Source organism: Lepisosteus platostomus, chromosome 13, assembly GCF_059453375.1.
Source record: "Lepisosteus platostomus isolate fLepPlt1 chromosome 13, fLepPlt1.hap1, whole genome shotgun sequence".
Lineage (NCBI taxonomy): Eukaryota > Metazoa > Chordata > Actinopteri > Semionotiformes > Lepisosteidae > Lepisosteus > Lepisosteus platostomus.
The window spans coordinates 27,404,410-27,431,345 of record NC_142623.1 but is presented as its reverse complement, the minus strand read 5'-3'; the positions used below and the strand labels follow the sequence as shown (position 1 = coordinate 27,431,345).

Genomic DNA, 26,936 nt, shown 5'->3' with positions numbered 1-26,936 from the left:
TGAAAAGGAAACAGCTTTTGGTAGTTTGAAGCTACTTTTTATAATCTAATAGAACAACTTTTTTGAAGAGGCACACAACACTATTTAAAAACAATCTGACCTTGAAGCCATATTAAACACTACGTACAGTATGTCTATTCAGGTCATTAAAAATAATTAGCAATTACTGATTGTAGCAATTTACTCGTGCTTTTTTCAAGTACCATTAAACTTCAAAGTCCGTCTACCAGTACATCTTCACAAATACACAACACTAAAAAATCAAACTGCATTGCTGAGGGAAAATAAAATTCTGATATGGCACCTGGTTTGTCTTGATTAAATCAGAGAAAGTGCTCTCAAATCATTGGAGGTAATTCTTTTTTTCAAGTTAGAATGATTTTGGTCCACAGTTCATCCTGGTTTCCATGGCATCAGGCAAACAGAAAGCACATGACACCCCTGGATGGGATGCCAGTCGATTGCAGAGCCTAACCCCCGAAAACGCGATCCCCATTACACCCAGGTGGACTGGAGCAATCAGGGTGAAGTACCTCACTTAATGTACAACAGAAGTGTCTGCAGTAGGGACTTAAACAGAACCCATGAGTTATGAGACCATAAACTTGCCCACTACACTGTCCCCTCCACATGGAGTTTATAACAAAAGTTCGGAAGGGATGACAACAACCAAGCTCAATCAGCTGTCCAACCAAGCTTTCAGTAATTAGCAATCAGTCCTGACAATCCATTCCTCTCCCAAATGCTATAAATACCTAGGAGATCCCTATCTCTCTCTCTTGCATCCCACGTCAACCCCATCTCTACCTCTGCAGCTACCCCTTGGTCACCCTGCATGGGGGTCCTGGTTGCCTTGTCCTATGGCTGGGAGGCCAGCCCTCAACCAAGCGGGTTAAGCCACAATTTCGCTCCATGATGCTTTATCCTTGGGTGTTTGTCCTTCCTCGTGAAATCAAGGAAGTACAGTAAGAAGTTTGGTCTGGAAACACCCAAACTGCTGAGAATTATGTATGATGGGTTCAACATTAGTGGGAAGGAAATGAATGAGGGTTTTAGATGAAAAAGTATTGAATGCAAAGGAATGGAAATTATTTGAATGGAAAATGCTCTCCAAACCCCATGCATGACTTTGAAATATTGTTACAGCTGGTTAAGGAAGTAGTCAAACAAACATCTAGCTAGTATTTTGTAGTTTGTAGTTATCAGGAGCTTCAACGGAATAAAGATTTTTGCTGAGTGGAAGGGATGTGAGACAATCTGAACAGTGCCATCATTGTTCCGATCAGCCTGCAGACCAGATTTGAAATAAGTATTTAAACCTTGTAAAGAGCGCTTGCCATTCTGTTGTTTTTAAGAAATTCTGATTTCCTGTATAGAGAATCTCTAAGTTACAAATGGTCTCTCCTGGTTAGTGGATGCATTTTTTTAGAATAGGGAGATAGGTTCCCATTCATTTTGTAGCATCTGGGTTTATATATAGAGAGTAAGATTTTATTCTAGGTTTTATTCCATTTGGTGCTGAAGGCAGAAATATTTCTATTTTCTAGCATCATATAGGATTCGAATACTTGATATCAGTCTGGGGTTTTTCTGGTTGGTCAGGATGTAGGCCTTCGAGACATATTGTTTATAAATAGTGTAATTTGCATGTTGTGTGTTGTTTAGTGTGTTTGGGGCCATTATTCATTAATATGTGTTTAATTCAGTGTTCCTGATGTATTACTCTTTTCAACAAAGCTGTGCCAGAGAACAAAAAATTTTGGTACTTTTAATTATACCAACTTCTTGCGTATATTATTGGCAAACTCTTTACAATTTGGGGAAATGGTTATTTTAATTATTGATTATCTCACTCTGTATATTTGTAGTATTCTCTATTTTTGTAACCCCTATTTGTAACAATATACTCTTAATTATGCTGATGATTTTACTGTCACTTTATGAGTATTTAACAGTTTTAAGCTCATATAACAGTTACAATAACTTCAGCATCTGTTTTGTAACACAGAGGGTAAAGAAGAAAGTACTAGTTTTGTTTTATTTTAATTTAAGAAATAATCATTTTAATCAGTTAAGTCAAGTTAAACTTATCTTAAAACTGAGGCAATGCTTAGAAAAATGTAAAGTGTAAATCTACAAGTAAAGCAAATTTAGTGTAAGGTGCTTATATGATTTAAAACTATTATGGAATAAAAATACACAGCACATAAAATAATAAATATATATTTTTTCAAAATGTAAATCAAGTTTGTCACTTTAATGGACTGCTGTGACCATTTTATGTATTGTAATGTCTGCTGTCTCTAAATAGAAAATGCATAACAAAAATGCCAAATTTCAAAATGCATCATTCATGATCACATCAGTTGATGTTCATGATTCACTCTGTCGACAGATCTCGTCTGAAAAACAGTGTTCTTGGGCCTGGGGCACAAATAACCCCAAAGGACTCAGATGTTCCATTGAAAATCAGTGGCAGTTTTATAACTGGAGCCAAGTAGTAGTTGTAAAAAAAAGTTTAGAAAAGCCAAGTCAACATATACTGAGTTTCCAGTTACAGTACAATGCTGGAGTAACATACCACCTGATGTACCTCCTCAGAGCTGTGCAAGAGAGCTTCCAAAGGAACTGAGAGTTTAACTTTGATTTTGAAGGCTCATCCCACCAACAATCCACTTCAAGGCACTCTGTTCCTTTACATATACATATTCCATCCATCCATTTTCTGACCACTTCACCCAATACAGGGTCACACAAGGTGAAAGGGCAAGGTGGGCTATACACTGGACAGGATGCCAGTCTACCACAGAGCAGACATACAGACACAGATACAGACTCAAACTCACACCAAAAGCAACTTTCTCAGAAGCCAATTAACCTACAAGTACTGTATATCTTCCAGTGGGACACTTGGAGGAAACCCACACATACATAATAAATAAAAATATCAATACAGAAAAAAGCTCTTTATCTCGCACAGATATTTTAGCATTTTATACAGCATTTTCCTGAAAGTCCTGAAGAGCAAATAATGTGACTTATGGATTAACAATTAGACACTGGTGTATTTATTGTAAATAGTCAATTTAAATGGTGTTAACAGCTGTATCTTTAATATAACAAACCTAATATAATAATATTACAGATCCTATTCACAACACCATTTTTCTGCTACTGCAGTGCATGACACAAATCTTCTGCAAAAGGTAGGTACATTTCTATTCTTATAGCTGTTTTCAGGCAATGAGATGGGAGCCCATCATACTCACACTGTATGAACTGAAACTTAGCACAGCTTTCATATAAAAGTTTCTACCTAATTTGTTTATGGAATGCAAATTTTACCGATTTACCAAATTTTTACCATAAATATTACCAAACTATTCTGGTGTTGGAAAATCAGCATTAGAACACTTTTCGAGTCATTAGTATGCCATACAGTGTGTATATATTATACAGTATACAGCATATGATATTAATGCTGAATATTTGACTTGCATTTACAATCATTGCATTGTGTGCTGTTACAGAGATCAAGGGACACTTAGAACAGGGATCTCCAACCCTGATCCTGGTGATCTCCAATTCAGAAGGTTACTGTATGTACAGTAGATCATCATTAAATTACTGATTTCTATTATGATCATTAAACAGCTGATTTCTTAAATGAAGTAATTTAGAGATCAGTAAAGAAGGCTAAGTGCTATTCAGCTCTTCACAGATTACTTGCTTTACTCACCAATAATTTACATTTACAGGTGTCATCAGTCTTTAAAAACAGATGACACAAGCTGTATACAGTACTATCTACTGTATACAATGTATAAGAATTCTAAGTCTCATAGTAAAATTACACAGTTTTGTTTTAGATATATCTTCTTTTTTATCAAGAGTGAGGCAGTAAGAAATTCAAGCATATAACATGATAACAAACATTACCTTTTTAAATATGTTAACACATATTTAAAAGGGTTTGAGCTACAGTAAACCAAAGACATTGATTGATTCAATTTTTTTCATAAACAATTGCTAAGCCGTTAAAGTGTTTAATAATTCAAAGGTTCATGTTTAGTACTTACATAAAAAATATAGATTCACTTTGTTGAATTTGAGTTTTTAATTTGAACTGCTGTTTCAAAACCCCAGGAGTACAAAGACATGTGTGAGGGGTTTGGTACTCTACAGTGGTTCATACTTTCATGGGCTTTAGTTCTGAAATCAGCTACGAACAAGCCAGATTAAAACTCTGTGATTTTAGCACATGCTGTGTAGCAATTGTGAATAGGACAGCAATGATTTTACTTTTTTTCAATATGGATTCTAGCTGAAGAAACAAAAACTACAAAATGTGTAAGGTATATGTGCATTAATATATAATACACTTTTTATGTTACATAAGAATATCCAAAATGCTCAAACAAGTATAAAATGTAAATGCAGATATTTTAATACAATTACAGTGGTTTTCCTGTGTGAATGTCTTAATTTTGCTGAGGTTCAAAATACCACTGCATCTTCTTTATCTGCATAAGATGAACATGCAAATATCTTACTAGTATCAATTCTCAATAATTTCCTTGGAAGAGATGTTTTTTTATTTGTTCTAATATCCACACTTTAAAAAGTAATTGTCACGCCCTCTGCAGCCAGAGGACAGCCAGAGAGTGTCTCTCTTTCTGGGGCTATATATTTCCGGGTCACTGATTACCTTCGCTCAGCATTGACGTTTGGATGTCCTGAGACCCGCCTAGCATCCAGGGTTGCCCCACGTCCGCTGCCTGAGGGCATTGGTTTCTATACGACTCCTGAACTGCTGAGCCCTGGCTAATCCCCCGTTCCGCTGCTACGAATATGGGTCTTTTTCCGCTCTCCTGCCTTTCCACGGTTCGTCCCTTCCAACATCCGTGACAGAGTGCTGAGCCTCCTACTGACCCCGCGAGCGGGGCTTTTTGTTTTTCCGAAGTTTTTTTTTCTCTGGACTTTTTTTTTCTTTCAGCTCTCCTATTCATATCGTGCCTGTCACAGTGCCTGTGAGCGGGCTGTGGCCTGGCTTTCCTCGGGTTGTCTTTCCGGCATCAGTGATTGAATGTTGAGCTGGCCCTCCTATCCTCATTGCTGGATATCTCTATGGTCATCCGTGCCTGTGAGCGGGCCGTGTGCCTGGCTTTCCTCGGGTTATCCACTCCGATGTCAACGATGGGTGGTGAGCCTTTTTTCCTCTCCCTTTCTAATTGCTGGATATCACCTTCCTGACATCCATGCCTGTGAGTGGGCTGCGGCCTGGCTTTCCTCGGGTTGTCTTCTGCCGATATCAGCATTAGTTTGGTGAGCCTTTTTTGCCGTTCCTCCATTCTTATTGCTGGACATCACTCCGGACATCCGTGTCTGTAAACGGGCTGCGGCCTGTCTTTCCTCAGGTTGTCCATTCCGATATCAGTAATAGAATGTGAACGTGCCTATTGCCCGGTCTGCGGTATTTTTCCCAGGTTTTTGTTTTTATTTTTGTTTTTTGCTTGGTGTTTTGATTTTTCACTTCCTGGTTTCCCCGTCTCTCTGGTCCACCTGAGCCCTCTGTTGTGGAACTCTTGGTTCCTATCTGTTTATTGTGTTTTTTTACCCTGGTCTCCCAGGTTTATTTCTGTCATTGTTTGTGCTTGTGTACTTGTCTTTTTGTTTTGTTTTTGTCTTTTTTGGTGAAAGAGGAAATCTCCGGAGCTCTACCTGACCCCCCCTTCCTCTACCCAATAAAGATTTATACCCTGGAGGAGGGGGCAGCTCTCAGCCATTGATTCCCAGAGGTTTCCTTTCAGTTAAACGAGGTTTATCCTCCTCCCAGTGCTGTGCAGCTCACTTATTTGTATGGGCGTCAGGAGCCGCCCATGAAGGGGGGGGGGGGGGGGGGGGAGGTAACCGTAACGCTCCTACTCTGTCCTCTCCCTTGTTGCCTGTGCTTTGCTGTCCTTCCAGTGTCTCTCTCTGGGGCTATATATTTCCGGGTCGCTCATTCACCTTCGCTTAGCATTGACGTTCGGATGTCCTGAGACCCGCCTAGCACCAGGTTGCCCCACCTCCACTGCCTGAGGGCATTGGTTTCTATTCAGCGCATATGGGTCTTTTTCCTCTCTCCTGCCATTCCACAGTTCGTCCCTTCTGACATCCATGACAGTAATTAGGATGGCTAAATAAAGAACATCTTTAGTTGCATATGACTATTTTCCTAAGAATAAAATACCTGTTTCCAAATAAATTCTCCTTTAACTTACAGTACCATACATTACTGATTTAAATGGGTGCCAGTCAGAAACTGATACCATATTTCATCATTTCAAAAGAATTTGTTGAATTACAAGTAGAAGATATAAGCATGAAATCTTAATTTGGTCATCATTTATTTAAGAGTCAAAAAAGACATGTGTATGGCGTGACTTTAAACAGTTGACTTTTTTACAGCTGTTGTCAATTAAAACATATTTTTTCAATACCGCTATGTTTGTAGAAGTGTATTTTTACATAAAATGGCTTCTAGTATTTCTCAGTGAGAATATTAAGAAGTTACACTAACATGTTTTAATAATAAAATATTTGTGTATCCGCCATACTAGAAGAGAAATTCACCCACGACACCAAAACCTAGTAAACCCATAAAAATGTTTACTTTTTCCACTAGAGGGGCACTTTGTCCTAACACTTCTCCACTTAAATTGTGACTCCTAAGGGCCCATTAAAACAATTTTCTTGTAAAAGTCCCTTTTCTTACATTAAAATGAATTGTCAAATATGAAATGACATTGCAGGACGTCTGGGAGCATATCCTCCTTCCAGAGACCTTAGAGCTACAGTATTTATTTACAAGTTTGGCCTACTGTATGTGATGCTCTTCAGATCCTTCCTGAATGTTTTCAATTCCCTTTTCATTTCAAAACCTAGGCTTTGCAATATATTTGTTTCTCCCCATAGAGCTCATTGTTCCAATGGGAGCATGGTAATGTGTAGTACAGTAGGTAATCCATCTGGCATTGATGTTTCAGTGATTGGAGATCTGAGGTGAAAGAGGAAATCCACAGCAGCCTATGGTTCTAGTTCCTGATCTGTCAGATCATCTGAATCTCAATGTACATTTTCCTTTGAAGACAGCAAGCGATAGCGTACACACTTCTAGTTTTTGCACTCCATCCTGGATCTGGCAAGTTTCTGGATCAAGGCGCTTGATCACTGTCTCTGGTATCCATTTCACTCTACTCTTGGACTTTTCAACACACAAACCTATTTGCTGACAGAGTTCACAGAGTTTCATCCTGCCCTTGTCGTAATGGAATTTAAGCAACACCGGCTTACTATCAATGGCTTTTAAAAAGGTCAGCTTTAAGCAAACTGAAGTGTGTTCGAAACTGTCATTTTAAAAATAACTCTGAAGGGGAACAGCCTGTCACAGTGAGTGGAGTGCCCCTGTATATCAATAAAAAATAGCCAAGTGGTGGTATAAAATAATTTCTGTTCCCTGATCCTTTTAGATAACTTCCTTCAGCAGACTTGTTTTAGGGTTTTGTACAGACCTTTCAGCTTTTCCATTTGATGCTGGATGATATTCAAGAAGCAGAGATTGCTTTATTCCATACATGTTCAAGAATTGCTTGAACTCAGATGAAGTGCACTTTGGATGATTGTCAGATACTACTTGTTCAGGTAAACCATAAGAAGTAAGCAACCTACAAAGAACTTCAATAGTTTTAGGTGCTGTCTCGGATGTCAAGTGTAGAAATCCAATCCATGACTGCTTGAAACATAGAAGGAGCTCTAGAGACCCCATAAAGGAGGCAATGGTATCTGTATAATCCACTGTGAGTTGTTAGACACTATTCTGAATCTACATCCAACTGCTACTGCTGGTACACATGTGAGAGATTCAGCTTTGCTGAAACAGTTACTTCCAGTAAACCTGACAAATAAGACCTTTAACTTTGGTCATGTGACCATCTTATGAACCACACTTTGATTAATAGTGACTTAGTTGCCAAAGAATAGTTTGGAAAAAGAAAAATTGGTGCAGCCCATTCACTTTCTTTGACCTTGGAAGTACTGCTACTGTCTTCCAGCCTACACAACTTCCTTTCCACATAGTATTTGGCACTGGCCTGACCTTGTGAAAGATAGGTTGAAGGTTCAGAGAAATCTACATTCTAGTATTGAACTGTTTAATGGTGTCTGACACCCCTTTAAACATGTACTGGTGCCGATTGATCACTTTCTTACTGCTGAATCTAAAAACTTCTTAGTGCTTTTTACAGAAAGGGTACTAGGTCAATTGAAGCACATTGTATTGAGCTACCATCTGCCTGAGTGGTTGGCTTGTCTTCTTTTGCTATGATGAATGTATTATAGCTTAGTAGTATAGCCATCATATTTAACAGATACCTGGGCTATAACATATTAACTATGTTATTTTTCCAAAAGCAAATGAGATCAAGCCTTCCAATGCAATATTTCAGCAACCATATGCACTGCTGAAGTAGCGTTCAACTGTGTATCCAGAAACTCTGGTTACTGAAGTGCCTTTACTTCCATCAGTCTTTCTATCATATTGAAAGTAGCTTTGCCATACTTTGCTCTCATCTCTCTTTGAAAACACAGTCTTAGCAACCACTGTATTGTTCACCATTGTCCTTTGCTCTACTTGAAACATTGCTTTAGTTTTCTTATAACATATTTCCATAGAAAACACAATCTCAAAGGTGGCTTTAGAAGTCATTTTTGTCTTTAAGTCTTTTGTACCATTTTAACATGAAAATAACCCTCACACTGTGTTATCCAAAACCTGTATATCATCACAGTGTTTTAAGGTATAATCTAAAAATGATTCCTCTTCTTTTTGATTTCTCTCCCGAAATCATAAACAGAAACATTCTAAATGGACTAGGGGTTTTGATGGTCTGCTAAGGCTTTTGTCAGCTAAAATAAAATGAGAATTCTAATTTTGTTTATTCATCAGTATCAGTTTCTTCACCAAGCAATATACTTTGGGTACAATTATTAGAAGAAACACACTGACTTCTGTGACATAATTTGCAATCATCCATTGTTATACAGTATACAGTATGTCAAATATACGATTGGAAATGCAGGAGGCACAGTGGTTTGCATTGCTGCCTTTTAGTGCTAGGGCCCTGGGTTCTATTCCCGAGGTTCTATCTGCATTGCATGTCCCCCTCATTTTCACAAGGGTTTCCTCTGGGTGCTCCTGTGTCCTGCCACAGTTTAATGACATGCTAGTAGGTAAATGGCTTCTGTAAAATTAGATTTGGTGTGAGTGTTTGTGTATCTGCATGTGCGTTGTAAGGGACTGGTATCCTGTCCCTGTCTTGCGCCCAATATTTTACAGGATAGACTCCAGGGGACAGTCACCCTGAATAGGATAAGCAATTATTGAAAGTGATGTGATGAAGAAATGCTCTGGAAATGCTTGTGTGTCCAATTGTATTCAGCAAGTTTCCCAATATGAGCCATAATTTTAGAATCTTGTTCCTCTGACATCTACTGTATGTCCCCAAGACATACACTTTGGCAGTTATTAAAACCCTTGTACTATCATCTTATGGTTGGTGAATGCATACAAATCTGTACCATGCTGCTGCATGTGATTGGAATTAAATTGGACCATTAGTTCTATAAACCAGCAGCTATCAACAATTTCAGACAACTGGTTTGAAGCAATTTTACACTTGACATACTAATTGGAGACTTGTAGCTTTAAGGCTTTCATTCTTTATAGTCTTTAACAGGTTCTTCTTTTGTAGCTGAGCGTGGTTATTGGAAATTACTCCAATTGGATCCTGTTTAAATCAGTTTAATGCAAAGAGAAGCAGCCTAGTATTGGGACTTTTACAACCATTTTGTCTATTTCAGTAGCCAGATTTTCATACAAAGCTATAATATGAATGAACCCCATTTTCCTGCCATGAGCAACACATTATCTCTCAAAGGTTAATGTTTCCCAGTCGATTGGATTGCTTCCAAAAGCAAAGAGTATTGTTAGATGAAGTTGGCAGGCTTAAATCTGACTGTGCATCCTAGATGCTGATAGTTGCATGGTACAAAAAAAAGCCATCAATTCCCAGAAACATCCTATTGGATCTAAATTCTTAACTGTTGTTTGCTTATCTAAAGATATTGTATTGTTGTTGAACAGCACAATTAAATCAAAGCCACACCTGTCAACAATGAATAAGCTACTGTATAAAACTTCTGCATTGCCAACAGTATCAATACTCACAATTCTAGCATTACTGATTTAATAGTTTTACAGATGAAAGGTGCCATCTTCAGTTCTAATACAGCTAATATGCTTCAGAGAATTGTAGAAATGATGAAGCCTGAAAGCAACAGCAGGTTTTGTGGGAGGACACTGTGGGATGAGTTTTCGTTATTCGGATTGGAAACACACCCAGTTTTAATTTAACATCCAAAGGCTTCATTTTACAAGCATGACAATGTTCAATCCCCCAAGCTTTTACAACATGAAGTACTTTGATCTTCTTTGAGGATGTATATAGTGTACTGTATGTAGGATGGTAGCTTTACTCCAGGGTTCAATTCAATGCCAGGCAATCTGCTCTGTCTTTCTTCCAATGAACAATGAACAAGTGAATAAGAGAGTGCATAAACTAGGGAAGCCCACACCATGCCATGGATGCTGCCCATACACATCTCCTTAACTACAAAAATAAAAGAAATGGGACCAATTCTAAGTCACTGGAGATATCAAAAGTCCTTGAGGCTGTATGGTTTTCCTTAAGTAAATCCAATAGCCTCTTGTTAGAGATAAATGTGGGGACTTGATATACAGTACAACTATAAAGTATACATTCTAAGCTCCAAGTCAATGCATCAGACATTGTGAATCAGTAACATGAATGTAGGCTTTATTCCAGGCTCATAGCTTTTTATTCCTCTCTGCAGACAGGGCACTGGGGGAGACTTCAGAACTACAGTAGGATTATTTTTCTGTAAATTGCACAGAATGGTAAGAACTCAGTGTTCTCTTCACTGATGAATAGTAGAATATGTAAAGTGCTCTGTTTAAGGTATGTTTATGGAGGTTATGGTTGGTTATTTTGGAACTCTGGTACTTGTGACATAATGGTTAATGAAGCATTGATGATTACCATGGATGACCATGAAGACTATAATCTATACAGGCATGAATGCATAAAAGGGGTATTTTTTATTTTTATGACCACAGTTTACAGTTCAGTGCACTTCTGACAGTATCATCTGTATCTGTATCAAATGTATCGTCTTTGATTTTTGAAGGTTGTTTGCCATTCATTTTACTTCCAATTAAACCATACTGTTCTATTTTCTACATTGCATACAATGTTTATACAATTGTGTTTTGTGTACTCTTGTAAAGAGATAACCTTCATTTGTATCTGTCAGATATACAGTATCTAGCTATAACACAGCTCCTCAGACTTTTTATAACACAATTTCCAACCAAGAGTGTGCTATAGTTAGAAAAATCTGGTTTCAAAGGGATAAATGACCTTGCCCATACAAAAAGTATTCATTAAATATTTAGTCCAAATTTCATCTCTACCTAATGTCTTAGATAACTATTTTACACCTAATTTCTTCTCTGATATAAACAAAAGCTCTGATTCATTTCTTTATCTCAATATGTGAATATATATTAATATTAAATTATTTTTTTATTTTTTTAAATGATTTCATTAATTCAAAAGTGATTTACATTTTACCCATTTATAAAGGTATTTTACTGGATATATCTGAATGAAATACTATGCTCAGGGGTCCAACAGTAATGGTCAGCTCTTATCTAAACTGGTGTTATGTGTGAAGAGTTCAGCAGTAGCATTTTCAAATGAACTTCATTCTTTTCTTATTTTTGTATACTTAATTTCTATCAGTGACATGTCACCATTACATCTTTAAAAATCAATTAAATGGCTGTCTTTATTATTAAATCTATAAAATAAAAAGTCTATAAAAAGACGTCTTTAAAATATATCATATATTGTATATACTGTATGAGATACTTTATATAAGGCAGCACTGCTAAATAGATTTTCTAGTAAAATAGGTTTTGATGGGTTTCAGTCTGGGTTCTTTGCTCTGTTGGATCCATATCACTGTTCTCTCTGCAAGCACTCGGTTTTGCAGCTGGTAGTGATCTGCAGTGAAGGATGACAGAGGTTATCACTGTAACCTTTGTATTAAGAAGGTGAAGCACAATCTCTTGTCATAATGACAAATTAAATTGTGCCTTTTGTACCATAAACGTCTTCTTTAACCACTTATAATTAATAATTGACGGACAAAATCAGTGATGTGCTGAAAAAAACTCATACGCATTATGACCATATGTGAAATTAGGGTTATGATTATGAATTATGAAATATGAGTATAACTTGAGCTTATGATGCTGTTCTTCAGTATATACAGTACGATGCATATTTCAGTTTAATTCTGTCACCCGTATCTTGGCTTTGCCTGTTTAGTAAAATATTTGAATATTTGAATGGGTGTAGATGTATACAAAAAAGCTCTACACTGCATTTTAGTATTTCTCAAAAGACCACAAAATAGACATGCTAATATAAAGGAATGTTTTACCAACATTATTTTTTCACTGTTATTTAGTGAGATTCTTTAATAGGATAGAGGGGGAAATTGTATTTTTCTTAAACAGTAAGAAAGTATAATAAATAAAAAAGTGTTACTGATTTAAAGACCTTCTGCACAGTTCTTAGAATCATGAATTTATATTAGCTTTTGCACATACTGCATTCATGTTATCATTTTCCAGTCCTGTAAGAGCTGTTCTCAATGGAGAATGTTTTCACAGTTTACCTATTTTTATCTTTTTGTGCACAGAAAACAGCACTTTAAGATTCATGACAGAATGAAGGCTCCACAATTTTGCGAACAGTTTTGCATCACCATTTGTAATGATCAGAGAAGTGTTTCAGGCATAGCCTGGTGAAATTACTCCACTGGGCTATTCTTTAAGCATTGGTGTCTTTTGCAAGAGTTGTCTGTGAGTGAGTGGAGGCGTGCAACTCCCTGATGCACTTGTTTGAAGTTCTAGGAGAGCAAAGCTTACAGAAGGAGCAAATCAATGCTGGTATGATAATGAATTATTTCCCACTTTGTGGCAGAATCTGAAGGGAGATAAAAGAAGACCGCATACTGCGCAGATAACAACCACGGGCCATAATGTGATGAAGAAAGACAGTGCCAATAGCTAATGTGATCTGATATAGCAGATATACAGTAGGAACCATGATACAAGAAGCCAAGGGGTCATATTTTCATGTAGGATAAGTATCTTCCAATTTAATTAAAGGAAATTGTTATTTTAATTGAATGATTCTAAATAAATGGGGAAAAAGCATGACCCAAAGATTTTATGGGTTTCTGGATTATCCCTTACAAAATTATTTTATACAGTATGTGGCACCTAATTAAGAAATCAAAATTCTTTTAAATGTATGATTTAGATCCCAATATCTTTGTTGTCAGGTTCTGCTCCACATAATTTAGTCATGGTTCCAAAGTGGAATGATGATTTGAATGAGATACATTTACCTAGAATCTAGGTTTCCTCTTGGATAAAAACATACACTGGCAAAAGCAGTTGAGAAGTTGTTAAGTATGCTATACAGGTATAGCTATATCTGAATATTTAAGTGAAAGATAAGTTTTAATTTTCAAAAATGAATGCTAGATGAGATTATATATATAATATATAATAGTTCAGGTGGGTAGCTGCGTCAGCATGTGTAGGCTGCAAAGGAACAAGTAATAGGTTTACTTGTTTACCATCCACACCAGGCACTTTCCCTTGCAACAGAACTCGCTGTATCACCTGCAAGTACACATCCACCACCACACTCATTCAAGGCCCCTCAGGACAATTCTGGATCACCCAGACAGCATCTTGTACCTCCAGCAACCTTATTTACTGTATCTCTTGCAGTAAATGCCCAGCCATCTACATTGGAGAAACAGGAAGGAGACTCGGAGACCGCTTCAGAGAACACGTCAGGGCTGTGAAGATTAAAGATCTTTCCAAGCCAATTGTTTCTCATTTCACCTCTGATGGCCACGACCACTCTAATCTCTCCATCTGTGTTCTCAAAGACAGTTTTCCGAACTCATACATCAGAAAGACCACCGAAACCAAAATTATTCTGCTAGGATCACACATTCTCCCTTCTCTTAACGACAGACTACTGTTCTTTTAAATTTTCTCCATTCATTGGAAGTTTCATTTCACACCTCTCTGCACCCATTCTGACTTCACACCTCTTGATTGGCCTCTTTTTCTGTCCCCTGCTCCCGCCTCTCACTCCTCCTCCATCCCAACCTTTGTTCTCCCGCTACTTTACCTTTGCCTACTGCCCTGTCTCTCTCACACCTGAAGAAGGCTCCATGGCCGAAATGTTGTGTTCTCTTTCTTCTTTTTTTCAGCATGGAATAAACCTATTACTTGTTCCTTTGCAAGTAATAGGTTTATTCCATGCTGAAAAAAAGAAAAGAGAAAACACAACGTTTCGGCCGTGGAGCCTTCTTCAGGTGTGACATATATAATATATAATTATATATATATATATTTCTTGTGTATTTAACTTTCATCCCAAAAACCTTAATATACTGTTTACAGTATGTATTTCTGTTTAGAGTTATAAATGTACAAACCAAACTTTTCAAAATTTTCAAAACCATGAAAAAATTATTTTCAGTATCGTTACAGCTATAGGTAACTACTGTATGAAGTGTCTCTAAGAATCAAGATAAACTGGGTAACACTTGGCTGTGTAAATATTTCTGGTTTTATGGCGAAGGTGATGTTTGCTGAGATGTAGGGAATCCAGATTCAGTGTTCAAACCTATCATAAAGTTGACCTTGATTTACCTTATTTAAGTTCTGGGTAAGTCATTGAGTGTTGATCAACAATCCAGAAATAAATCATATAAAAAATCAGATTATATCACATATACAGTAAGATAGAACAGGGAAACAAAAAGGGAAGAACATAAAACGTGTGCAAGGCGAGATGTCCTTGTTTGAGATCATCCAACTGGAGCTAAGTATCTGAATCTTGCTAAGAGAGTTTGCTATTCTGTAGTTTTTAGAGGACTTAAAAAGTGAAAAATCTCTTGGCCTTTTTTACATTTTAAAATAGGGAGATAGGTTCTCACTTATTTTGTGACATCTGGACATCTGGATTTACAGAGAGAGAGATTTAACTGCAGGTTGTATTCTATTTAGTTTTGAAGGCAGGTTGTCTCTTATTCTGGCCTTCAGGCCTCTGGAGTGCCTGTCTGTAAACTTGTACTCTAATTAGAGAAACTTGTGTGTTGTATGTTTTTGCTGTGTATAGTGAACTGTCTCAATTGCCTGAATTATTACTCTTCAACAAAACTGTGCCAGAGAACAAAGGACTGCTCAGGCACATTCTTGGTGAAATCTTTACAAGGTGAGTGTTATGATCATTTATTTTATTTACTGACTTATCCGCTCTGTAATTTTCAGCTTATTCACCAAATTTCTTGACACAGCCATTTGTAACAATATCAAAAGCAGACGTGCCTTGTAAAGTGTATATGATAATTATAAGAATGGGAATGTTTGCCATGGTAATGTATTATAGTTGTCTCAATACAATATTGTTTAAAAAACATTAATTGTGGTTTGACCAGCATGTTGAGAAACAGGTACTAAATACACAGGGAAGAATGAAAGAGCTTTAAAGAGGCAAAAATACCTTGACTTCCACTAAGAGAAATGAGTGATGAGTGATTTTCCACCAAACTGCAACATAAAGATAGTAGATAAACAGGTGCATACGTTTGCAATTGTGTGACAGGAAGTTGATCTTAAGTTTGACAGAATGCTAAAATAAAAGCATACCCTATTAGCATGTGCAATAACTAAGTTTTGTTAACATGATCAGTACCAAAATATCAAAACATTTTTATTAAAACAAAGTATTATAATTATAATAGTATTATAATGAACATTTTCAGATACATGCAAAATATCAGGGCATAGGTTAATTAAAAATGTAAATATTTTAGTTAAGTAGTGCTTGAAAAAATAGTGTTAAACAAAATTTCTTCCCTAAACAGAATTATGAGGTGTTGTTTTTCTCCTTACAATAACATCAAGGAGGTGAAATTTAACTCAGTGTGAAGTGAGAAGCATTCATCTTTTAATCTCCCCTTTCCATGATGAAGGCAATTTAATAATGATTTTTTTTTCTAGCGCACATCTTCTTAAAATATGACCAGGAAATCCCACTTCAAAATGAAAGAAAACACCGGTGGTCTTACTTTCATTCTCTTACAGCTCATTTAAAACTTCACAAAAGGCTGTTGCTTTAAAGAAAGATAAGAAAATCATCCTTATCTTTTTTTGGCCTCAATTGACTGTCCCATGCTAATGTTATAATTTACATCCCTAAGAGAGCTGTGATCTCCTTCTGATAACCATACTCTTCTCTCAGCCTGTATAATTTGCCCCCACTGAGAATATACATCAAGAAAAGACAAGGACTGGCATGTGGATTTCCACTGACCTTCAGACGCACTGCAAGACATTGACCACAATCTCTCTCCCTCAGCACATTTGGACATAGTCTCTGCTGGATGAACTTACTGGCCAATTACATTACTCCCCCCCTCTTTTCTTTCACCTCCTTGATTAATTAAGCAGATCTGCTGACTCCAACTGTCAGTGAGGCTTGCTGGTGCCTCATAATCCTGCTATTAGCAGGAGCAATGAAAAACAAATAGATTCAGCCTGCAAAACTGTTCAACTGCACAACGTTATCACTCATCCAGCTTCCTCCCCGACAAGGGCCTGCATGCTGCAGCTATCTAGCTGGAATTTAATGTTCATCCCTCGGCTGAAGCTCATGGCTCGAATCCATAATGAGTCTGGGTAAACTGCAGTCAACAATGCCCTGTCCTGTGGCTCTGCCACAGCTCTGCTCTATGACTTAAACATTTCTCACACAGCTGTTTTGTGTATCAGACTCTTGTTACACAGATACACCTGCAAAAAAAAAAAAAGACTGATTGAGTTACTCAATAAATTGAGAATGATGGATTACCATCCAAGACTGGGGAAAAATTGGCAGTAAGACTGCTAAAGAAAGTTTGCACCATCTTAGTCTCTGAAGAAATAAGACCTGAACTGTTATCTTCCCCTACTTCACTTAGCGAAAAAAAAAAAACTTTTGCTAGGACGCAAAGCTGAAACTATTGAACGTATCCTGGGAATTGCCATATAAGGTTAATTTCAATTAGCCAGCTTGTACTTCATTGTCATTACAAATTTATCACTGTACAACTATAGGGTCTGCATTAAAAATTGTTAGCATTTCACAATGATGATTACGCTAATCTATTTTAGTTTAGTGTGCTTTGCAGTATCCGGAGGTCTTTAATGGCAAATGAATTCAATTAATTGTATACTGTAGCTAATAATTATGCAATTAATTACAGTGAATGGTAATTACAGTTACATGCAATACAAACCTAAACATCTTATTTTCAAGGGTTTAAACCAATTCATTTTCATATGTGCCTTTGAACTATGAAGATTTGTTTTACAAACACTATTTAAAAATATGCTAGAGGTATCAAAATAACCTCAAATGCTGTATGTTTGATTGTAGCAGTTCTGCAAATTACCTATCTGAATGCAAGTAAAACGATAAAGAAATATTTTCATTATGAAAAAGATTTAAGGTGGCATGGTGGTCCAATGGTGCCATGGTTAGTATTGCTGTTTGGGGACCCTCGGTTCAGTTCCAGACCAGCTGTGCTATCTGCATTGAATTTGTACATTCTCTCAATGTTTGTATGGGTTTTTGCTCCAGTATCCTCCCACAGTCCAAAGACAAAAATTAGCCCTGGTGTGAATGTGTGTGCTTATGTGTTTGTGCGTGCCCTGTGATGGACTGGTGTCCCATCCAGGCTGTATCCTGCCTTGCGCCTGAAGCTTGCCGGGATAGGCACCCACCCCCCCACAGCCCTATATTTGATACGGGAATTAGAAAATGGATGGATGCAAGGAAAATATAGTATTTAAATTTCTAGGCACTAAATTGATAAATACTGTACAGCACCATTATTTCTGAGAGATAATGAAATACATTCTGTTGAAAAAGAATCCTGGATAAGTGCAAAACAATAAGCAATGAGGAAAAATAATAACTGCAAAGATTTAATTTCAGACAATGCATCTATAAAAAATTTAAAAAAGAATGAAAGTAATTGTGTATGTATTAAACTAATCAGATCACATTACAGAGCACTACAACAGCTGAGCGATCTCCACAGATACACCTCAAATGAATTTGTTTGCATTTCATTGAGCTGAGGAGTATACTGTATGGTTCTCATGGCACACAAGAAGACCAACTAATTGTTTATATTTAACTTTATTTGGTTATGAAATGAGATTTTATATTAAATGTATTGAGTATGATTTCCAAAACTGAGTGAAAACACACTTTCAAAACTCTAGCCTCAGATTTTTGAATATTTAGTATTTTTGCATTTTAATATCCTTCTCTTGAAGGAAAGTGAAGGGCAAATAACAGCTGTACTTCACCTGTATTGTTAACCTTGAACATCATTCAATGAAGAGTTTTTGTAAAGAATATCTTCCAAATGTTAAAATGCTAAATATTCTGGTGGGGCTTGAGTACGAAAAACTCTGAAACAGATACTGTGTACCATCTGGACGATAACAGGAAAATAATTGTATAATGACAACAATAATACTACTAAAATCGGTCGTTACCACAGTTAATGACTAGTGAGGTTTAATGGTCCCATTTTTTATGTTTTTTTTTTACTCAAGCAGTAAAACTTTCAAAGTGGTTGCTTGGCATTGCTAATGACTTGTTTTACAGGCATTATGGCTTTTAACAACTTTTATGTATATTTTCAGTCAGGATGGCAATTTGAGAATTATTTCTTTATCGAGAGATTAATGTCATACAGTATGTGAAAGATTCATGGGTATAATTTATGGAAGAGATTATGGACATGATTTAATGGTCCAAACAGCAAAGGATCCCAATTTCCTCACCTACAGAATTAGTTTCAAAATGTTAAAAAAGGAAATCCAAAATCCACTTAGCTAATGAAGATATTTTAAAAGGTCTTTTTATTTTAATGTCTGTAGTATACATCAGTGCAATGGCCCAGAAGCCATTCCGTGGCTGCCCAGAAGCAGTTACTGAACTAATGGGAATAGATCACAGGTCTGATTTTTTAAAATACATTCTAGCTTTTTTAGTGACAAACGTCAGGGGATGTGGAAAAAAAATTGTGTTTAGTGGTTCAACATTATCATTAACATTCTAAATCGAGAAATTATAGGGTGAAAGCATCATGCTGTTTTTTTCATTAGGCATTTTAAGTATTCTGGGGAATTTTGCTTGGCTTTGCTTTGTTGCTTTGGCTCTAGAAATAGTGCTAAAAAGCTGTGGAGAAATGTTAAGCATTTTCTGCTTTAATTACTCTTTTTAAAAATTTTGGGTGACACACCTATGGTACATCAGTATTTACATTATTCCTACCCTTGATGCTCTTTTTACAGGCTGATGAAAATGGTCTGTATTGCAAAGTGTCCAGCTGATGGTGTATTCACTTTTCATCAGGCCAGCACAGTGGTCATTGATTAAATTTATGTTCATGTCCACTGTCACCACTGTCATAGTGAACTATGTTCAGAGGTAACACATAGTAAAACTTGTTTACAGTCATATTAATATACAAAGACAAAATACAGATAAAAAGTAATATACTTTTTTTTTGCATAGTCTCAAATTAGTTTCTTTTGTAAACATGGATCTATGATGACACAGTGAGATACTTGTCACATTCATTTATAGAGTCTCACTTTTGTAGGTGATATGAAACAGGACATGTCATTAATATTGCTCTCCTAAAGATCTGTGAAACAGCACGCTTTTCATGCAGACTCATACAGTGACTTATGATATAGTAAGAACTTCTACAACAATATAAAATACTATTTTATACTTGTACAGACTCTTGACTCATCTTTTCATGGTCCTGACAACAAACACATTACAATACAAGTACTAACCCCTAGAAGCTATACACCTTGTACACTAATCTCATCAGATCTCAAAGGCTAAAGAGGGCAAGCTCTGGTCTGTACAGGGATGGAAGTCCTCTAAGTAAAACCAGCAGCTGAAAGTGGTGTTAGAAATTCCAGACCAATGCCTCAGTACAGAGATAGGAGCCACTGTGCTGTAGGAGATGTCGACCTTCAGATGTGATGTTAAAACTGAACGCCTGAATACCTGTGGTCATTAAAGATCCCATGGAACTGTTCATAATAACAGAGAGGCTGGCTAAGGGCCAGGGTCCTGGCTAAATTCCACTTCAGTCTTGCTCAATCTGGCCTATTGAAATTTCCTATTTATAATAATTGTTGTAGTAATTTCTCACTTCTCCTTTGCTTCTTTGAAGGTTGGTGTTGAGCTTCATTGGTGGATGAAGTGCGTCCTCTTATATGTACTGTACTATACATACTGTATAAACAGGTTTTAGATACATAAAACCTACTATACAAAAGCAAAGCACTGCATTTTATTTTTCAGACAAAACATATACAGTAATGAATCCATATATTACTTTTATTAAAAATGAAAATACATAAAAAACTTATTTTGACTTACGGAATGCAGTGTAAAATTCTTGAAGTGTCAGATGACCATCATTGTTGTAATCATCGTATCTGAGCAGGTCCTGCATTGTGCATTCCAGAAGGTCATCATCTAAGTGATCTTTCATAGAGATCTACAAAGAAATGTCATATTAAAGCATTAAAGGATTGTTAAACTACTTCTAAAATAAACAAAAGTTGTCTCTTAATATCAAATGCCTCTGAATGAAACATTTAAAAAGATTTCAATATTTATACATCTCTCGAGTCAAAGAAGGACTTATTTGAGGCTTCCCTTTGACTTTGAGTATACAGTATGTGTGTGTTACAGATCTATAAAGCTGCTTAGTTCAGGCAACCTTATGGAATGACACACATTTATTCTTGTAATTCCTACTTGCAATGCAGTTTGTGTCAGTGTACAAGACCCGGATATTATCTTATCTTTCTTCTTATTAGACCATAGCCAACTTAACCTTCCCAACCCTTTCTTGGTCTCTATTCTTTTATAAATGCAGAAATTCTCCTCTGACACAGTCCTGTGCAAAGCCATTTGTCAGTTCACACACTGTACAGTCCACAGTGACTGACAGGAGAGCAGGTGTTGATCTTGAACTAGCAATGTCTAGATCACACAGCTCAACCTGCACTCCAAACAAGTGTCTGAACATTCATGGACACCACCGGGACCAGTTCTTAATATTAAATGTATTGTATGACCGTATATATTATAGGATACCAGACACTGCAACAATCAAGGTGTCAGTATTAAGTATTTACAATTTATTGCAGCATTTGCAGTCTCTCTCGTCCAGGACTGCACTGATATATTTTTAGTTATCCCGTATTCTTAAGTATGTTGTTCAAGCCTTTTATTACCGAATAAGTTACATGTGCCCTATTACTAGTGGACATGGTTCATATTGTGTATTTTGAATATGTTCTTACCCAATTGTCCTGCAGGTTTATAAAAATCCTGTGGTAATATTTATACTACCCTGCTGATGAAATGTAAGTCACTTTGGATAAAAGCATATATGAACTAAGCTAATAATAAAGGAACAATTATTATGTTTATTCCATGCTGAAAAGAGAAGAGAGAAATCACAACCTTTCAGCTGTGAAGCCTTCTTCAGGTGGCTGTCACCTGAAGAAGGCTTCACAGCCAAAACCCTGGGACCTCTCTTCTCTTTTCAGCATGGAATAAACCTATTACTTGTTCCTTTGAAGACTAAGCATGCTGATGCAGCTACCCACCTAAGCTAATAATATTTGCATATTATTTTATTTGCTATCTGTATTTGCCAAGGAGGTCAAAACTGGAACCTGTATAAGAACCAAAGTATACTGTACTTTGTACTGTAAGTAATATTATACATACATTCTTCTTTTACATTATTTTAAATCATCTTCTGTTTTCTTTTTTGGTCTGTGTTCTCCATTCCCCTCAGAACAAACTATTTTCTCAAAGGCTTTGTCAGTGCTATATGCAATTTACACTTTGAATGGGACACTAAAATACACTGCAATCCAATTTTTATTAGAACAATAAGCCCACCTGAGCAAGCTCATCGCTGCTTAGGTGCCCATCGTTGTTGATATCCAAGTATTTAAACATCTTCTGCACTAGAAATCTCCGTCGGGACATGCGATTTTCTTGGACATTTCTGCCTTGCTTGAAGCTTCTCGACTGAAGATCTAGAAGCATGTTCTTTAGCCTGTTGTATTCTGCCATTGTACAGGTGTCACCTACAGAAAAAGGGGAACATACTGTAAGCTTTCAAATTATTTTCAAAGCATTGACATAAACCAGTATCATTTGACTTCAAATAAGTTAATTGTATTATTAATCTCTTACCCTCTGCTTTTTTGTGAAAGTCTAACATTCACATTTTGTCAACCAATCTTTTATCTAATTCCATATGATATGAAAACTTGGTAAGCTTGGCAAAAGAGAAACAGTTAGGAAAAACAGAAAGGCAAGTGTATAATATATTTCAAAGGTGCAGTGTTGTCTAAATTCCAATTATTCAAATATACAGTTTACTTTATGAATCACATAAGCACTGGATTAAAAATAAATATGTTTATTATTTGTGAATTCACTAAAACATGTTTGCATGTAAAGGGAAATTTTTTAATGAATCAGAACCTATTTCAATAAACAGGATAATACTTGACTTTTTCAGCAAAAACTGAGTTACAGAATCTTTGGCCTATTTGTAATTCAAGAATCAACACTATGACAAGAGGAATTATAAGGAATGTATATGTTATAACATCTTCACCTCTCGGACACTACCACAGTTTTAACGCCAGATGCCTATTAGAATGCCGAGCCTTTTCATTGTTTTGAAGATGACAAATAATATCTAGCTTCTTTTTACTGATCTGCACTTGCAAAATATTTAAAAAGCCAAACCTTTAGAGGCAACTCAGAAAAATACATTGTTGTATGAACAGTCACTGTGAGGGTTTAGTAATTAATAAAAAAGGTAAGGGATTTAAATGTTTGTTTTATGTGGTGTATTTATACAAAGGTTTCAGACCTGAGCAACTCAACTGGAACGACCCAATGACTGGAAAGCTGCAAGCAGAAGACACAGCTTTGCACACACACACACCCGTTCACCAAGAAGAAACCTCTTGACCACAAGGTTCAGCAAAACCTATCAACGGCCAATATACCACCCAGATTAACCACACATAGTAGACACAGGGACACACAAATTAAAACAAAACCACAGGTAACATGAAAACATAATACTAAATAATATCAGATATAGCAATAATGCTAATTAATTAAACATTTTTTTATGTTTGTATTTGCCTTTATCTAAGACAGGGCTGCAACAGCTGAGGAATTTTCAACTGCAGTGACTGAATAGGAAGGTCCACAAGCAGGTAATGGAAAGTATTATTATTAAAATAAAGGTTTGAAATACATTTTTTTCTTTTTCACCTTTTTCACTTCTTAGTGTCAACTGTGTTGGGACTGGGAATATACAGTAGGTACAGGTTAAAAAGTATGGAAAATTCTCTACCACTCTTCATGAGATGGGAAATTTAACATGGCCAGTTAACCTACCAAAATGCCAACTGGGAGATGAGAGGAAACTGAAGTACTTTTACCTGAAGTCCATTCAGTAGATACCCCTGCTCAGAATCTACTGTACTGTAACTCTGCCACTATGTCACCTAAATTTAATCCAATTGTAAGTATACAGAAATACTAAGCCATTCTGAAGCCATTATGGAATAGTATTATTTCATCATAATTAATTGCATTTTGAACAGCACATTTGACTCTCAAGCATTCCTCAAGAAACCCAAAGTGCTAGATCCTAAAGGATTCCAAGCACTTTCTGTCTTGGTGGAGATTCCCTTCATCAACTGAAATGTAAAACTGAAACGCAGCAGTCATTTTGCATGTTATCGTTAATGGGCAAGCAGCCTGTTCCTTAGTTTAATGTCTTACCCAACGGACAGCATCTCCTACAGCACTGTGTGCTATGCACAACTTACAGTATAACATTTCCAACATACATCCAGGATCATGATTTGATTTGAGCAGTTTGTTATAAACAAAAGGTTCATGGCATTTAAACGAGAAATAATATAAAAGGGTATTAAAAAGAAAGTCAAATTGTTTAAAAAAAGATTGCAAGTCAGTTTGATGTAAAAAACAAACAAAGGTTCAATAACTAAATAGAAAAAAAGGGAGAAAGAACTTATTTAATCTTCTAAAACTTCAGTATCAAGAGGATTTTAATTTAGCATATCTTTCCCAATATCCCCAGTGACTGGGGTCATTGTTCCTTATTGAACAGCTTATTGTTCCTTATAAGGCCATAGCTGTCAAACAGTGCTACAACACAGTTCTTACCATTTACCTGTCTGAAATGCATCCTCTTCCATTCATTAAGGTATAAAGTGAGGGTAGTTTAAGTACCTGGTGTAATGTAAAAAGGTGTTATCTCTTTATTATGTTGCACCGTGGCTTTGTCAAATAGGTTCACATCAACAATGCCGCTGGGTTGCTTAATGAGTAAATTGTGCAGAGCTTTTCAGTAGCTGCTTTTGAGGCTCAGCATGACACTTACAGACTGGTTAACTTGTTAACACCACTCTAGGGAGGTAAGGTACCCCCCCTTTCTGCTGTGTTGTATGGCAAATAACTTTACAGTAATTTAATCGTTTTCTATTCCATATACCACTATCATAGTCTGTGACACTATTCAATTATTACCTTGAGCATGGCATCAGATCCCTACATTGCACTAGGTCTTTTTGCATTCTATGGCTGATAAATTATTGATAAGCCCTGCCATACAGCATGGAGCAGAATTCTATTTTCAAGTCAAAACTTGGTAATGAACTACATCTATCAAACCTATGTTCTATGAGAAAGGTCAATGGTGATTCAGGCTAAGTTGATATGACACATCATTAATCTGGTTCCTTCAATTATCTCTTCTTCTTGAAAGGTCTCATATCCTCATGCACATACGCCATTCCTCAATAAATTGCAGCTGGCAATTAAGGCAAGGTCTTGGCTAAATCCGTTTTAATATTTTCCCCTGGAAAGAGTGCATAATGGCTTTTGAAGTTCAACACATCTGCTTCAAAAGGAGCATTCATTCAAAATCTGAGGCTGTGGAGTACAGTTAGCATGTATGTCCCTTGGGTACAGTATGTTTAAAGATGGATCTTAAATTTTACCTGTTAAGCTCAATATAATAATATAAAATAAAAATTGGAATTTGCACAGCACTTAACTTTGAATTATTCTGTTACACAAGAAAACAAATCATTGAAAACTTGACTTTTAATTGGAAGCAGGGGTCGGGACTGAATGATACAGAAGTTACACCTTGTGTAATGGTTTGCATCCAAGCCATTACTGCCTTGGATGGAGGCCATTGAGTTGGTAACAGCGAGACAAATCAGGCAGGACAATTTCTCAGGCCAGAAAGTCCTTCCTGCATCTGGAAAATATTCATTGGCATATTTCTATCCATAACTGTAAATATTTTTATAGGTAATATTCATCAAGAAGATTCACCTTTGATGAAAATATTCGCAGTTGTGAGAAATCACTGGCATGGAATAACTAATATAGGGAGCATAAGCAATAAGCAATTTATTTCTTAATTGCTGTTGGATGTTGTCATATACAGAAATTGTCACGAATCGCACACAGGCATGCAAGTGCTCTTACATTCCCACGAGCACTTCTCTACCTTAACGTTCACGCACCAATCTACTCAGTACTATTTAAACCCTCAGTTGTCTTCTTTTCCTCGTTCACGACTGAGGTCTCCTCCCTGAGCTCTGTACTTGTACGTTTCCAGCCCAACTTTGAAGATTATGACTCTCCTGGCTTATCAACTCATTGCTCTTCCTCGACAATGGCTTTGCCTCCCGATTTAGTACCAACTACCTTCCTGGCTTTAGACCCAAGCACCAATCCTCGACTACGACTCTGTCAACTGTCTTGTACCTTCGATCTCGGAACTTTCCCTGCTTTTTACCTCCTTGCTTTGTCCACGACCACGTCTTTGCCTCCTGTTTCGACACTGAACCACCGATATCAGTGGTGCCATGCACAGGGTCCCAATCTACTGAAGTCTGGCTATATGCGACAGAAATTGCATTATTCAAGTGAAAGTACTGCAGTCTTGAAAAGACGCTTACATGAAGGCACTTGACATGAATTCAGGAAAAATCACATGTACAGTGATATGTGTAATAAGATGGCACAGCCTGCCTTTTAAATTTCCTATCATATGTTCTTTATTTGAAATTCTGTGTTCCCTATTACCATCACAGACTTGTCTCTGTTTTCAAATAAAAAAATGTTTTCAATATATTGCTGCCCACAGGGATAATTATTGAAAAAACATGCATAGAATGCAAACGTTATGAAAAGTCAGGTTACATAAGATCTTTCCTAATTATTTACTACTGAATCCTTCCATGCAGTGCTAAACCTAGGGGGCTCTGTAATCAATCTGAAGGAAAATGGAAAATATTTGAGACTTTTTCATTAAAAGAACTGGGGACAAATCTGGCTTTAATGTTCTGGATTTGCATACTACTAAATTCTACGAGCAATTCAACCATTTTAGTGTTTACTTTGGGTATGTTTTTAAAAGAGCTGCTGATCTATGACCCCAGTCTCTATTGTTTTCAC

At 36.6% G+C, this 26,936-nt stretch overlaps 1 protein-coding gene across 2 annotated transcripts in view; it reads right to left on the bottom strand.

Annotated features, from left to right (window-relative positions):
* Window positions 1-26,936, bottom strand: part of fstl4 (follistatin-like 4) — a 177,435-nt gene that overhangs the window by 49,447 nt on the left and 101,052 nt on the right. For both annotated transcript variants that reach the window (XM_088603912.1, XM_088603913.1), the window contains exons 5-6: window positions 22,299-22,489; window positions 20,754-20,874 (exon numbers count right to left, since the gene is read on the bottom strand). In XM_088603912.1, the coding sequence (XP_088460038.1) occupies window positions 20,754-20,874; window positions 22,299-22,489 (312 nt within the window). The remainder of the gene's footprint in view (window positions 1-20,753; window positions 20,875-22,298; window positions 22,490-26,936) is intronic.